Here is a 16701-nt window from a genome sequence, read left to right on the forward strand (position 1 = left end):
TGAGCTCATTAACTGCTAGCCGTGTTATTCTTCCACTGTCTTTCACCTTAGCCTTTAGTTCCAAGTGAGCTCTGGACTCCTATGTCCATCCTGAAATAGAGTATCCTGCCTTTTGCCTTTTCTCTGGTAACAGAAGGGGCAGGCGTTGGGGGAGGGAGTGCCTGAAGGCGTGGGAACAGGCAGCGAGGGGGGCTGGGCAGGAATATTAAAGAGGAAAACTGGACCTGGCTGTTCTGTCAAAGACCTGGAGTATGCCTGGAATCTATTCCAAACCCAATCGATAAGGAGTCAGGTGAATGGGGGGGATTTGGCAGGAATCTCACTGATTGACAGAAATATCTGCCAGTATCTTCCAGTGCGCCAAAATGGACATGCTCCTTGAAACAGTGGCGTATTATTATTTCCTCACTAGTATCAAAACCCATTTACAAATATGGGCCTTGAAAGGGGAGAAGAGGCAAGGGGGAGGGGCAGAGGAGGGCTCCCCTTGCCAGCTTACCTGACCGAGGGTTCTGGAGGTGGCTCCGGGAAGGGCTCCGGGGCCAGGGGCACCCTCACGTCCCTGGGCTGGGCAGAAGGCCAGGGCGTCGGGCGGCTCTGCAGGCTCCACGGGGCTTCTGCCGGGCCCAGGGACAGCCTCGCCGCGTCCAGGAGGCGGCAAGACTGCCCCTGGGCCTGGCAGAAGGTCGGTGCCGTCGGGTGGCTCTCCAGGGTCCCCCGAGCTTCTGGTGGGTCCCTGGAGTCACCAGAAGGCTGCGGGAAGCCAGCCAGCCTCCTCCAGCCTTCTTGTGGGCTCAGGGACTTTGGCTGGGCCCGGCAGAAGGCCCCGGCTGGCTCGTAGGAGGCCTCAGCCCGGGGCCAGGCCCAGGGCCCTTTGGCCAGGGCGAGGCCTCTGCATGGCCCACCTCCTCTGTCGGAGGCCAGCGCAGGAATGGCCGCCATGGGGGAAGATGGGCCATGTTGGGGGGTGGGGCAGTTGGGGGTGGAGTGACACTCAGAGCGTCTGATTGGGAGCCGCGAGTTTTTATCACGGACTCGCTCTGCCCCTTTCTCCTCCCACCTACCCCTTACTGTTTTATTTTTACTGCTCTGCAGGAGCGGTTTAGATTTCTTCCTCAGAAACAGGGAATACTGAGTTAGCATGCCATAAGATTGGTATAGTATTAATCACCAAATACGCTTAAGTCTTTGCTTGTTTCAGTAGCTTCAGTAGCTTCAGTGGCATTTTGGTCTTAATTTAGAGGGCAATTTAGAGGGCAAATTGACCATGGTAGTTCTGAGTTTCTCCCAGCAGCACGGACATGCCCCTATCACCAGGCTTCACATACCCTTTTGGTCCGAATGAGCTTATGATCCCTGAATTCTGTCAGTTGGGCCCTGAGAGTTAGGTCACTGTTGACCAAGAAGGCTTCTCGACACTGTTGGTAGAAATCTTGGAAGGGAAGCCCTATTAGGAGAGACAAGTGACAAAATACCCAGCATTAGAGCTTTTAGACACTTCGTATCATGTACTTCCCCCCAAGTTATTTATATAAACCAGAGTCTCCAACCTTTATTAACCTAAAGGCACCTCTGGAGTTCTGACATAAGCCTGGTGGGAAAGCCTCCCTTCAGGCACACACAGTCCGAGCTCCAGCAGTTAATCAGAAGCCTTGCTGGCAGGTCTGACATCAGATAGTGGAATTTGCACAGCGATGGCTAAACAAGTGCTGCATTGTCTGTCCTACCAGGGATAGGGGGGACTGGTGATGGAACAAGTTATGTTGGGCAAGTGAAAAAAATTATTTTATAACCATGTGCTGACAGGACAGAAACCAGTAATCTGTAGTGGAAGCTTCTATGTTTGGTAGACTGCAATACAAAGGTGGTTTGTCATTTGCCGGCCTCTGTGTATCAACCCTGGGCTATTCCGAGTTGTCTCCATCCAAGGACTAACCAGCTTAGTTTCTGAGACCTGACAAGACCAGGCTAGCCTGGGCCCTCCAGGGCAGGGCCTGAAGGATTTGCATTGAGCTTGGTAAGCAAAAAGGGTCCTCTCCCTCACGGCGGTCGCCCTGGCTTCCTTGCAATTAACAGGCCCCAAAAACTGATAAGTCTTTGATTTAAAATGTCTGTCGTTCTGTGTAGAAGTGAATGTTTGGTCCCTTTTCTCCTCTTTGTTTCTAAAAGGTTCTGAGAAGTACCCTGGAAGTTTAGTTGTTCCCTTCCGATCTTAAAGATGGTATCTACCTTTCAAGCCTTCAACCAAAGGTTTCTCATTGTCCCAATCTAGGTAACCTGCCCCTAGTCAGCAAAATACTGTAATGCAACTAGTGAAATCTAGTCTTTCCAAAGCAGATCCAGGGTCAGTCCTGTAACAAATCATCAGACCAGCTCTGACAATATAAACCATACCACACTTATTTAATTATAGATTTATATCCCTTCTCCAGAGACTCATGACGGTTGACAATAAGACCTATTTAGTCCATTTAAATGCCAAGAAACCCCCTAATTAACCTTCCAAGTATAGCAGCCAAAAATCTCCTGAACAGACCGCCCAAGCGTGGGATAAAACGATGCAATTGCTCCAGCTTGAGGAGGGGCCACGTTGATCTTAGCTCTGGCTTCAACCGAGGGCCTGGTGGAAGATTTCCATTTTTCAGGCCCTGCAGAACTCGGCTCTCCCGGGAGCTCCTTCCACCAGGTTGGGGCCAGGACTGAAAAAGCACTGGACCTCGTTGAGGCCAGGCAGACTTCCTTACAGCCAGGAAGTGCCAGAAGATTAGCAGCAGCAGAGTGGAGGGCGCTGCGGGGAGTGTAAGCTTTCTGCAGATGGCCTTGAAGGTCAATGCCAAAACCTTAAACCTGATCTGGGCCAAGTCCGGCAAGCAGTGCAGCTGCCTCAGCACAGGCTGGATATGGGTCCTCCACGGTAGCCTGGCAGCTGCATTTTATACCCGCTGTGGTTTCCGGGTCAAGGACAAGGGCAGGCCAGCAAAGAGAGAGTTACAGACGTCCAATCTAGAGGTCCAGTCATGGATCACTGTGGCCAAGTAGTCCGAGACACGTAGGGCACTAGTAGCGTCGCCTGGTGCAGATGGTAAAACACCTTTACGAACTACCCCCGTGACCTGGGCCTCCACAGGTAAGGAGGCATCTAGAGTCACACCCAGACTCCTTTCTGAAGCTAAGGTGGGCAGACACACTTCCTGTCCTGCCTCCTTCCTGCCCAGCCTCCGTCTAGGAGGGGTTGAGTTTTAGCCCCTAACCAGCTTCCAAACATCTGGCGAATGTATCCGGGGGGGGGGGGGTCCTGGGTCACCATCCATGAGGACACAGAGCTGGGTGTCATCCGCATACTGGTGATAGTAGCTCTGGACCAGCTGTGCCAATGTGAAGGAGAGGACCGCTCCCTGTGGGACCCCCCCAAGGGAGTCAATAGGGATGCGACAATTCCTCTCCCACCGCTACCCCTCTATGTTTGGTTCCAGAGAATGGAATGCAGCCATTGAAGGGCTGTCCCTCTAATTCCAGCCCTGGTGGTGGGCCAACAACTCATGGTCAACCACGTCAAACTGCAATTGACGCAGAATGCAGTGGCCAGGATTCTCACAAATGCCCCATGGAGGTCTCACATCTGGCCTATACTTCACAACTCAACTGGCTCCCAATTGAATTCCGGATTGGGCTTAAGGTTTTGGTTCTTACCTTCAGTTTGGGCCCAGCGTACCTGAGAGACCATCTCTCCACCTATATCCCCAAAAGAGCATTACGCTCTGCCACCGCCAACTGGCTGCAGATCCCTGGCCTCAAAGAACCACGTCGGTCCTCAACGAGGGCCAGAGCTTTTTCTGTCCTGGCCCCCACCTGGTGGAACGAGCTCCCTGAAGAGATCAGGGCCCTACCCGAACTCCCAAAATTCCGCAGGGCCTGCAAAAGGGAGCTCCTCCACCAGGCATTTGCCTGAGACCAACAACGGGTCCCCCCTCAGACATCCTCTCCATGGCCTGAACCAGTCTGTGCTCTCTAAGGGCCTTAGATAAGTTCCGTTCCTGTTATGTTGTTTAAGATCACTGAAATTGTGTTATTTAGATTATTGTTGTTGTACTGGTTTATGTTATATATTAATTTGTTCCATGTATCCCCCATATTGTATGTAAACCGCCCTGAGCCATATGGAAGGGCGGTATAGAAATCAAATAAACAAATAAATAAATGCGGCCAACAGATCGAGCATTACGAGTATGGGACCCCTCAGGCCGAGGGAATGGCTCCATGCACACTCCTTCCCTCCCTCCGCGCACTTCTCCTTTAGATGCTTCTTCATCTTGGAGGTAGATAGAGAAGAAGCCTTCTTCTCCAATGGAAGAGTTGGTTCTCATATGCCGCTTTACTCTACCCGAAGGAATCTCAAAGCAGCTTCCAGTCGCCTTCCTTTTCCTCTCCCCACAACAGATACCCTGTGAGGGAGGGGAGGCTGAGAGAGCGCTGATATCACTGCCCGGTCAGAACAGTTTTATCAGCACCATGGCGAGCCCAAGGTCACCCAGCTGGCTGCATGTGGGGAGCGCAGAATCGAACCTGGCATGCCAGATTAGAACTCTGCACTCCAGCTTAATCAGTAAGTACTTACTGTACAGTTTTGCTGCTATGTCCAACAAACTAATAGGCCTATAGTTATTTGGAGCTGATTTGTCCCCTTTTTTGTAAATGGGCACAACAATGCTAAGTTTCCATCCAGGGGGGATTTGGCCTGTATTGTTAATTTGCGAGAAGGTTTTTGCTAATATAGGAGACCACCATGATGGAAAGGCTTTATAAAGATCTGTAGGGATCAGATCTTCCCCTGGGGACTTACCAGATGTCAATGAGGAGATCAGGCCTTTGATTTCAGCCTCTGAAACTGTGGGCCAAACTGGGAGATCTGTTAGATCAGGAGGGATATGTTGTAAATGTGACATGGCTGTTGGGGGTGAAGCCAAATGGGCTCCAAAGACCTTGCTAAAATGCAGGTCCCAATCTTTAGCTGGTATTTGAGCCTCCAGATGATGGGACCAGGTGTTTAAACTATTGGAGACTAGTGCCCAAAAGCGTGAGTCGTTTTTCTCAGAAACCGCCCGATCTAATTCTTTCCATAAGGATTTGGCATGTTCGAGCTTTTTTTGTTTAATTAATTTTTTGTATTGTGATCTTAAATACAAAAGTTGGGGCATCCAGAACTCATTAGTATTACTCCTTGCTTTCCTCATGGTGTGGGTTATATATTTTTTGAGAGTTTTACACTCTTGCTCTGCACTCCTAACCACTACACCTAACTGGCTCTCTACAGTTCCCTTGAGCCCCCACCCAGCACAGTTTGGCCCCCACCCCACATGGTGGCCATAAGTCAGCTGTGACTTAGCGCAACACCAGCAAAGCATTCAGTAGTTGTGGGTACAGAATGAAACTAGCTCATGGGTCCAGTTTTAAGAAGATTCCTGCTTGGTCAGAACAGCTTTATCAGTGCTGTGACTAGCCCAAGGTCACGCAACTGGCTGCATGTGGGGGAGGAGTGGGGAATCGAACCCGGCTCGCCAGATTAGAAGTCTACGTTCCTAAACACTACACCACACTGGCTCTGCATGGAAAACGGTGCTCTTCCATTTCCAATTCCTGAAAATCCACCGCTCTGCAGTTATGGAGCTTCGCAATGGAGGTGCTGCTGGAACAGGAGGGCTAACTGGCCTGGACAGGGTCAGCCCACTACAGTCCAGTAAAGGCCCTGCCCGGAGCCAGTGGAGCCCTGACCTGATCATTCCTGGAGGACTTCCCCCACTGAAGGAGAAGGTCCAGAAGTCACATCTCTGAAGTCACAGCTCAGCATGGGGCGCTCTACAAAATATGTGAGGTTTTAATATCACTTCCTATTAGTTTTACAGCAATGCAGTTTAGAATTGGCAAGACATTTTTTGCTTATCTAGAAAACCAGCCTCAAATCACTAATTTTGATAGTGACAGCAATACTCTAAGCTTTTCCTCTTGAAAATAAAACACACGCCAGAATTTGTGACAATATCACACTAGTTACCTGGGTATGAGGGGTTATCTTTATTCTCCAGTTGATGCTGCACCAGAAGCCTGAAAATACCCCTGAGGGTTTTTTTTAAAAAGACAAAATGTGTTTAAATAAGATAAAGAAATTTTCACTTTCAGCATAGAACTACCATAGAGATACATTTTTAAAAGAGTCTTTAAAATTCATTGCAGAACAAACCAGACAAAAATCAAAAGTGGTCCCATTCAGCCCTGGAACAAGCCAGTCATGAGAATAGTGGGCATGAAGCTCAAATAATAAACAAACAAACAAACAAGACAGATATTTATGCATCACCTTCCCTACTACTCTCACCCAAACCCTCTTTAACCCCCACTGGCCTTTTCTGAGGCATGCTTTATCTTTGGGCAGTTATGAACAGAATATGCAAATAAACATTAAACAAGAAGAAGGAAGCAGGATGCATTTTTAAGGTTCTCTGAAAACAAAGAGGGGGCAGGTAAGGTCTGTAGAAAGGCCTGGCGGGAGGGCCCCATGTTACAGGCCCTGAGGAAATCCGACCGTCCCGTCAGGGCTGGAGCTCGGCAGGCAGCTCATTCTGCCAGTCTGGAAGCAAGGCCAGAAAGGCCTAGCTCTAGTTGAGGCCAGGCAGGCACCTTTGGGCCCAGAGATCACCAGTCAGCTGGCGTTCGCCAAATGTAATGCTCTCCGGGGGACGTATGGGGAGAGCGGGTCCCCCCGATCTACTGGCCCCAGACTGCAGAGGTCAAGACCAGCACCTGGAACCTGATCCAGAACCCCACTGGCAACCAATGCAGCTGTTGGGAGGCAGGTGGAAAAGGAACCCTCCATTGGGCAGCTGTTTTCCATCCCAGTTGTAATTTCCAGAGCAGGGCCGAGGGCAGAGTCAGTCGCCGTACTCCAGTCTGGCAGGGTCACTGTAACCAGGTCTTCAGGAGTTTGGGAGTAGCTCTGCCTGGTGCAGATGATAAAATATTTGGCCTCAAAGGTTACCCCAAATTCCTGAAGGAGCATGAGAGGGTCATTTGCACTCTGTCTAGGCAGGGGAGGACCTCCATCTTTGTGAGATTTAGTTTCAGGCAGCCCGTTCAGACCCAGCAGGGTTTAATCCTGGGCAGAAGCTTTCTGAGAGCTGGAAAAGGCTGCATTCCCATGAAAGCGTATCCCCAGAGTGGGACTTGTTGATCTTAAAGGTGTCACTGGACTCAAAGGTCCTTCTGCTGCTCCACACCAATCTGGCTGCCCACCTGAATCCAACACAACCAGTTAGTGAGAAAAACAGCTCCCGCTTTCTACGAAGGCCGCCGATCTCCCAAGTGGCTGCCTGAGTCCTTACCTGGCGTTAGAAGTGAGACTGTGCAGAACATGCGTGAGTGCGCTGAGCACCAAGGACCCAGACTGCCTTAGCAGCATGGAGTTCTCATAGGACGTCTCTTCAAGGTAAGGGCTGTAGGTAGTCGTTTCATACCACAGCCAGTTATAGAGGCTTTGTTTTGCCTGATCCCACACTGCAGACAAAAGAAGACCACAATAAGCCAAGGGGGAAATGTATAAAATGATGTGGCTCAATGGCCAAGTTTTGGGGGGAGAGGGCCTCATCTTCCCCACAAATTACCACGCCAGCTTTGAATTCTTTATCCTTGAAGTGGCATTTCAATGGATACCAAAAAGCATGAAAATGACATCTGGATGAGAGCTTCAAACTTTTCCTGCATAGGAGAGCTTTCCAAGATGTAAACACGCAATTCAACATGGTGCAGCTGGCCTGGGGTCAGGGAGATTCAGTACCAAATTCTTGCTCTGGTGGGCTACCTTGAGCCACATCGTAATCGTTCAGCCTGACCTTAGGCCCGGGATTGTTGTCAGAATGCAATGGGAGAAGAAAAGCAATAGGTGCTTTCTTTGGAGGGAAAGCCGGGCCAGTCAGTATGAGGCATTGGCTTCCAAGCAAGGATTTTTATTTAGTACACAAGCAAAAACAAAGCACAATGAAGGCTACATAAAACTGATGAAATCAAAGACAAATCAAAGACCAAAAAATAATTTGAGTACTCAAAGTCTTAGCGGAAGCTTTACATCCGTTTCCAGTCTCAATATTATTAATTTCAATGCCTGGATCATGTCCAATGTCTAAGAACTGTTGAGTTGCTGAGCTGCAGTATGCAGGTCTTAGGCCTGCTTAGAAGGCTTAGGTCTTCCTATGAAAACATTAGGAGCCATGCCTATCAGATCAATCCAACCCCAACTTAAGGCTGCATGCTGAATGGATTGCGTGTGGCATCTGGTTGGGTGAATTGGCATTTTACGGCTCACTCAAGGCCACTTGTGATGAGGGCTTTAATTCACTCAGTGGGAAAACAGGTGGTCCTGGCATCGAGTGTAAAACGGCTGGCCCTTAACTGGGGAGTTCCCTGAGCAGCTGAAGGGGGCAGTGGTTCAACCTCTCCTAAAAAAAACATCGCTGGACCCGCAGGACCCGGCCAGCTCCCACCCAGTTTCGCACTTAGCGTTCCTGGGTTGAAAGGGCCACAGCGGACCAGCTCCTGGCATTCTTGGAGGATACTTTGACTCTCGATCCATATCGGTCTGGCTTCCGCCCTGGGGGCCACGGGGTGGAGACGGCATTGGACGCCCTGATAATCTCCGTTGCCAGCTGGACCGGGGCGGTTCGGCTGTGCTGGTTCTTTTACGGGGATACGGGGCACAGCTCTAAGCTGGATATTCTCCTTCCTCCAGAACTGGACCCAGAGGGTTGCCGTGGGGGAAGAGTTCTCGCGTTCTTACAGTCCTGCAGGGCGCAGTCCTCTCCCCCACATTATTCAACATGCGCCCTCTTTATGCACCCTTTGGGACAGCTGGTACTATCATCAATGTGCAGATGACACCCAGCTGGGCACTTTGTATATTTAAAGCCTAGACTTGCCTCCGGGACATCACTGTCCCTCCTCAGGATGGGATCTGCCAGCTCTATTTTGCCATTAACCAACAACAGACATGACTTTTACAACCAAATTCTTCCAACCCAAAGCATACAAAGTACAAGCGTGCATTTTGTTCTCACTGAAACTTTTGCTCTATTAATTCCAGAGGATCAGATGTGTTCAGAATGGAGACAGGATGGGGTAGTGGCTAAAAGCAGCAGACTCTGGAGAACCAGGTCTGACCCCCCCTCCTCCTCCTCCTCTACAGGAGGCCAGCTGGGTGACCTTGGCCTCTCTCAGCCCCACCTGCCTCACAAGGGGCCTGTTGTGGGGAGAGGAAGGGGAGGCCATTCTCAGCCACTTGGACACCCCAAGTGGGGCCTAGAAGTCTACTCCTCCACATGGCAGAGCATTTTAAAATGCGCAACACCAGAAAATGGCAGTGTATTCCCAAACCATTTCCTCCATGACCGCTCCTCCCACCCCCCACAGTGGAAAGGCGACCACTGCAGTCCCACTCAAAGGCAACAGCATCACTACCCATCCAGCCTCAAAAGACTCGAGGGGATAGTTAAAAAAAACCCACTGGACTGGCATTTGGGGGAACAACCCTAGAAAAGTAAAAATGACTACTGGTCTCATTTGCCTCTGAAGACTCAAACAGGGGAGCAGGGAAGCCCCTGAAGGCTCCACGGACTCACTGAGAGCTGCGTTGATGTGGTCAATCGTAGCTATGAGGTAGACGTTGGGCAGGGAAGCCAGCTGTCCCAGGGCCTGCTGGCTTCGGTCTCCTCTCAGCATCGGGCTGTCCAGGTTATGGATGAGCAGGTAGAGGTCCAGGGAAGGATCTGGCCAAAGAGAGGAGCAGCAGCAGCCCATGAGAAAAACCAGGGTGTCAAGTAAGATTAAACGTAGTCCAAGGAATAACCGGTGCTCCAGGCTATTCATCAGCTCTCAAAGCCACACCAAATGGACTTTACAGCATTTGTCTGAATATGCCTATCAGCTTTTCATTTGAGCATCTGGGCCTACTCAGTGAGTAAACCGTCACGTACCCTAGATGTTCAAATGGAGGGAGACGGACATTCCATTTTTATCTGTTCTGTAACATTTCCTTACAGCTACAATTCAAAGGCCTGTTCAACATTTTATTGCAAAATCTTTAATCTTCTTGGGGGGGGAAATTGGAGGGGGGATTTGGTTAGTGATTAGGAAATTCATTAATTCACCCTTTCTCAACCTTTTGACCTTGCAGTAACCCCTGAAATATTCTGCAGACTTTGAGTAACCCCGGAAGTGATGCCAGCTGGCCATGTTTCCCTGACCTGCCCCCAAAAGTCACATGTTCACAGTGTGCTTGGCATCACTAATAAAATGATTATTATTAAATAAATAAGAATAGATTCAAATGGGTAGCCGTGTTGGTCTAAAGTAGCACAATAAAATCAGAGTCCAGTAGCCCCTTTAAGACCAACAAAGGTTTATTCAGAGCGTGAGCTTTCGAGTGCAAGCACTCTTCCTCAGACTATGAACCCCTTACATGACAGGGAATATATAGCAAAAATAAATTATGTTACAATAGTAGACTGTGTCACACAATCAAATACAGACAATGATAATCCTCTGTCAAAACAGCCAATCAATCCCCTGGAATTCAGTGTAGTTTACAAAAACACAAGGAGAAGCCAAACTGCCTTTGTCAGTGATCAGAGGCTCTCACCATCTGCTGCTTGCCCCACCTGTCTCCATACAATTGTGGTAACTTTCTTGTCCCAAGGCCAGGGAGTCAAACTCAAAATTCCATTACACTGCAATTTATTACAACACTCAAAACTATGATCTACCCAGGACTCAACAAGGACATAGATTTTTTATCTCACTGTTCATGCTAACCTTGTTCAACTCGTATATCTGTCAAAGGCATTCAGACTCACAACCAGGCTTCTGGATTTACAGAAAGCTTTATTGGCAGTAGATCTGAACACTCTAATTGATACATGGCAAGCAAGCAGTTATCAATGCATCCTTCCTGCCCAATTGCCCCCTCTTTCCCAGGGTAGAATTACCCCCCCCCCCTCACAGGTGCCATCCTGGGCTTCCTACCAGACCGTCTCTGGCCCGGCTGGCCTTGGGGGACCAGCGCCCTCCCTTTCAGATAACAAAGCACAGAGCAACATTTGCAGGAAAGTGGCACAGCATGAAAGGATACACAAAGCAGTGTGAAATTGTACAGCGTTGTAAAAAAGGTTACAAAAGGTTCTTCAAACAACACACATCAAACCAACATGGTCAACCACAAATCTCTGGTCAACCACAAATCATGTCAGAGATCAGAGGGCTGATCCTGACAATATCCATATTCCTCACAATTTGTTTTATTTGTGATGATAATGTGACTGTAAGGTTATGGCAATGTAATGGACTTGTGGATCTCCTCCGGGAGATCGTTCCTCCAGGTGGGGGCCAGGACCGAGGAGGCTCTGGCCCTGGTTGAGGTCCGACGCGCTTCTCTGGAGCCAGTTGGAGGTGGTGGGAGTATAAGGCTCTTTGAGGGGCAGAGGCAGAGAGGTGGTCTCTCAAATCCACCCCATGATTGTGTATGAATTCAACAAGGCCACCGTAGACCAGACAGATGAGAATAAAGCCATTCTGACCCCTCTCCGGGTTAGTCCACTTACATACATATGTACATGAAAATTAAGTCCCCCACCCCCTGCAACTGGAGCAACCCCTCCAGGGCTCTGGAGTAACTCTGGGGTTACTAGCAACCCTGGTTGAAAATGATCTATTTAACTGTTGCAAAAAGCTGCTCTTTGCAATTTGACCTCTCTCACCAGCATCATTCAGCTCCCCAATTATCTTAACACAGCCCGCGGCGCACTAAATAAAGCCGTAAGGGCTGTGTGGGAGGAGTTAGGGCGGGCTCTGTCTGGGATGAGGAAGGGTGCCGATTGGCCCCTTCCTCTGGACAGACCATCGGCCGGGCCAATCGGCAGGCGTGAAGCACCTGCCGATTGGCCCGGCCGATTCCCACCCCACTGACAAGGAAGCAACTGCGAGCCGCGGTTCACGCGGCTCGCAGTTGCTTCCTTGCCGGCGGCCTGACGCGACAGAGGCGCAAAGCGCCTCCGCCGCATCAGGCCGGCGGCCAGGGAGCCCCCGGCCTCTAAGAACACACCGCCAGCACAAGAAGATGGCCGCCGGCAAGAAGACAGCGCGAGGGAGCCGCCCGCCGAAGGAGCCGCCCGCCGCGAAGGAGCCGCCCGCCGCGAAGGAGCCGCCCGCCGTCGCTGCAGCCCTCTCTCCGGTAAGCCACCTTTCCTCACCCTGCCCTCGCCAGTCCCTCGCTCTCCCCCCCCCCTGCTAGTGCCCATTGTATTTGGAATACAATGGGCTTTTTTACTAGTTATTTAATAAAACTGCTTTAAAATTAGTAACCACCGTATGAGATAAGAACACAGTATTAGATTTGGGTGAAATCTTTCATTTCAGTTGCACATTTTGCACATTCAAAGATCCATTTTCAGCCAACAGGAACTGTTTGTATTCGGAACATCCGCAGGCAGAGGCCACACCGAGCTTCCATCTGTCTGCACAGAACCTGAGCCAAAATCCATGCAAGATGTCGCCCTTTCATTTTGAAAAAAGAAGCACCTCATGGCTCTGAATTCATCAGCACCTTCACAGGAACATTATTTTAATGGGGGTTTTATAGGAGCTGGTCTCGGAATAAATCGAAAACAACAACAACAACAACAACAATAATTTTAAGAATGATCCTTAGCATCAGAATTCTTTACATATCTATGCTATGAAAGTCAACTGTAAGGTTCTCCTGTCAGCTGAAAACCCTCTCCTGCAGCACATCTCAAGGACTCCTCAAGGAGCTACACTTGCTCAGCCTTTGCACAGCAGCAAGCATTCAGCATGGATCTCCAAAGAACAGTGACACCTCAGGAATAATAATATTATTTAAAACATTTGTTAGCTGCCTTTTATTCCTTTATGGAGCTTCTTAAACGACATATAACAGACAAAATACAGAAAACACATACAAACAAAATTTTAAATCAACATCTTGGACTGATAGTAACTCAGTCAAATGAAATCACCTTCCGACATGCCTCCAACCAGCAGTCTAGCTGTAGTGTTCTGCACTAGCTGCAGCTTCCAAACACTCTTGAACACCGGGGCACACTTTGATACTGCCAAAGAACTGAACCAATGTAAGTGTGCAATATTGTGCAAGGCTGCGGAGGGAAAGCGGGGGCCAACACTCTGCATGGCATCTCAGTGGCTGCCAGAGCAGGTCCTTTAGCTGGGTGCCACAGAGCTCTTGCACAACATGCTTCCTTGACCTTGCAGGGGCTAAAGCAGGGGGGGACAGAAGGACTGCCAATGGGCTGCATCACCCCTCCCTGACAGTTTGACAGTCCTGGGCAGCTGACAGTGCTGTCCTGCGGAGAGTTACTCCAGTCTGACCACACCAAGCAGCTGCAGGGAAAAGACTTTCGGGATGCTTCAGCAGCACTGCCCTGCCCTGCCCTGCCCTACGCATTCACCCATTCCCAAACTACTATGCAGGTTCTCAGGTACACTCTGTGGGTCCAGACACTGCCAAAATGAAAGAAAATGAGGGCAGGCACCTGGGGAAGGCCTCAGAGTCTCGAAGAGGACGTCCCCAAGACTAACGTATTGTGAAGTGATTAACTTCAAAAAGGGTCATTTGCTACAGCCCCAAATAAGAGACATAAGAGAGAAGATGAAAACTTAGACAAGCAGGGGCCAAAGAGCCTCAACATCTAACCCAGCCGTTCTCAACTGTGTTATCACTGAGAAACCCTAGAAATATTCTTCAAGCTTCAAGAAACTCCAGAAATTGTGTGATCAAGGATAATGTGGCTGGGAAGCATGGCTACAGACATGCCCACCCAGGGGCCGCTCCTTCCTGTCCCCTCCAGGCCCATCATTGGCCATGGGGGGGTCAACATGACCATATATGGTGATGTTTTTGTTGTAAGCCCTTCTCCATGTACCCTCCGGTTCCTTCTGACAGTCATTTTGTCAGTCCAGTTTCGTGGTGATTTGGAGCCAGGAGTGCTGAGCAGAAATTCACGCAGATACAACTGATGCCCCTGGAGATGTAAAGCTTCATCTGGAACTTGAGTTGTTCTGGGGTTCTCCACTCAAGGTCAGGTGCGGGGTCAGAATAGATTGGTGTGCCTGACTGTGTGCAGGGTTCATTTTCCCTGCCATGGAGTTTCTATTTAATTATCAGAAAAGGTTTATGCACCATTCTGCCCATAAAAGTTACCACTTCATTCCCACCACCATCCCAAGCTATAAAAAATAAGCCATGAAACCATGACTCTCTTAATAGGAACACCAAGTCACAACGTGATTCTTGATGCAACTGGCAGGGCTGTTCTAAGCAAAGTCATTCAAGAAAGCATTCTTCTCTCTTCTAGCTATTCTCTGGAATTCTGCATTCAGTTGGGTGTATCTTTCTCTTTCTCCCTTGCCTTTCACTCCCCTTCTCTCCTTAGCTATTTGCAAAGCTTCCTCAGACAGCCATTTTGATTTCTTGCATTTCTTTTTCTTTGGGATGGTTTTAGTTGCTACCTCTTGTACAATGTTGCGAACCTCCGTCCATAGTTCTTCAGGCACTCTGTCTATCAGATCTAATTCCTTAAATCTATTTGTCACCTCTACTGTATATTCATCAGGGATATGATTTAGTTCATACCTGAGTGGCCTAGTGGTGATAGCACCCAATAAAAGTTTAACAAATGTTTAAAATATATATAAAACTCCCACCTATTCAGGGCCTCACGGTTTCATGAAGCCCTGATCTGACCCAAGGGGGGGGGGGACTGTCAAGTGTACCTGAGTGAGAGAATTTCCTTTCCAGGTGATCTTGCAGGCAGAGTTACAATATTAAGCAAAAGCAAGGGTTTTTACCAATTTAGCTTACTTAAGCAAGTTATGTACAGTGGCAACCAGCCAATCAGGAGATTTCTCCAAGCTTTCCTAACTTACATCTGCCCATTCACTTTACCTTCTTTAAATCTTTTCATGATCAAGTCCAACTGATCCTGGGGGCTGCGGAAAGTGCCGATGTGTTCCAACACCTCCTCTGTGATGGAATTCAGAATCTAGCAGAGAAATGCAGCAGGTCACCATCTTCCTCAGGGCTCATTCTTTAGCTATGGCTCTAATAAAAGGTCTAGGTTGAAACCAAATTTTCAGCTATCTCAAACAAAATATCTGTGCAGAGGTAAAAAAAGAGGCGCTTATGGTGCACAGAAAGCCCTTTCCCACATGGGTTTTGTAAAGCCAAGTGAAGCCTCTTAACGATCTGCTCCGTAAGGGACAATAGACACTAGTGTGGGCTTCTCTGAGCTTCAAACCTGTCCTTCCCTACAAGGGAAGCAAGTGGTCACAACTGCAGCACAACACACAAAACTGTGGCACAGAAGGAGCTTTTGAGTCACGGCTCACTGCTGACTCACAAAAGCAGATTCCCTGCCACAAATTGTGTTAGTTTTTAGAGTTCTCCAAGACTCCTGCTCTTTTCTATTGTGAATGGGAAAAGTTATCTAGAGCTAAAAGTTTTTGGTTCACTTCTCCATGGCCATGATCCAACGAGTTTTCCTGCTGCTGAGAAACGGGCAGAAAAATCCCCATTGACCATCAAAGCCCCTTTGACCATCTGCTGGTGATCACAGGACATGCTTGTATTGGGGGGGGGGGGGGAGGCGACAGGAGCCACAGAGGAGATGGAATGAAAACTCTGGCTGCATCCAAACTCCCTGAACATTCCCCCTTCTGTTTGGCTTACCGATTTCACAGAGATGTTGGGGAAGAACCCATTCACAACAAGGTGAACCGAATCCTGAAGAAGAGAGACACGAAAATTCTCCAAAAGGTTTTTCTTTGAACCTAGCCCATAAAGCACAATATTGAATCCCAGGCTGTAAGAAAGAAAAACACTCAAGCTTACGAGGTAACTGAGAACCCCAAAGATGCTACCAAAAACTGGTACACCACAATAGCAACTTGTCATATTGACATTTCCGGGGCGGGGGGGGGGGGGTGTTTCTTGCCTAAATACACATTTCTAATTGCATATCTACACGTTTTTAAAATTACTGAGTTTTTTTTTAAAGGAAGCATGCTGGAAGGGAGTGCACCCACTTATTTATTGCTCACGGTTGGGGGTCCAAGCCACCCACACCGTCATTCTCCCCTCCTCCAGTTTCTCACAACAACCCTGGCAAGGGAGGTGGGCCAGGCTGAAAGTTTGTGCCAGGCCCAAAGTCATTCAACGAGCTTCCCCAGTAGAAATGGGGATTGAAATCCAGGTTGCTCCAGATCATAGCCTGCCACTCTGGCCCCTACGCCTCACGGGCTCTCCCAGGATACCACTTCCTGATCCTGTAGCGGCAGAATGACACGCAGAGGAATGGTAGCCCTGGGTATGCACACGTGCGTGAAGAGGGAAGGGAAGGCACCCTTGCAAGGGGGAGGGAGGAGACGGGGACCCAACTCGCTCTATGCGGAGCTTCCTTTGTATCTGGTCCGGAAACTTCAACTGGTCCGGAATGCACTGGCCCAGCTCCTTACGGAACCTGGGTGGAGGCAGCCTGCTCAACCAGCATCCTTCCAGCTGCACTGGCTCCAGTTTGAGCACCACAGGGGGTCCTCGATGCTGCCACTCCCATTTACACCACCATCCTTGAG

General features: G+C 49.2%; 1 protein-coding gene across 1 annotated transcript in view; it reads right to left on the bottom strand.

Moving 5' to 3' along the window:
- The window catches only part of ORC2 (origin recognition complex subunit 2), a 29881-nt gene that overhangs the window by 663 nt on the left and 12517 nt on the right, over positions 1-16701 (bottom strand). The window contains exons 10-15 of the mRNA XM_077319120.1: positions 15800-15932; positions 15017-15113; positions 9660-9806; positions 7374-7545; positions 6050-6111; positions 1329-1447 (exon numbers count right to left, since the gene is read on the bottom strand). Of these exons, the coding sequence (XP_077175235.1) occupies positions 1329-1447; positions 6050-6111; positions 7374-7545; positions 9660-9806; positions 15017-15113; positions 15800-15932 (730 nt within the window). The remainder of the gene's footprint in view (positions 1-1328; positions 1448-6049; positions 6112-7373; positions 7546-9659; positions 9807-15016; positions 15114-15799; positions 15933-16701) is intronic.

The sequence above is a fragment of the Paroedura picta genome, chromosome 2, assembly GCF_049243985.1.
Source record: "Paroedura picta isolate Pp20150507F chromosome 2, Ppicta_v3.0, whole genome shotgun sequence".
In the NCBI taxonomy this organism is placed as follows: Eukaryota; Metazoa; Chordata; class Lepidosauria; order Squamata; family Gekkonidae; genus Paroedura; species Paroedura picta.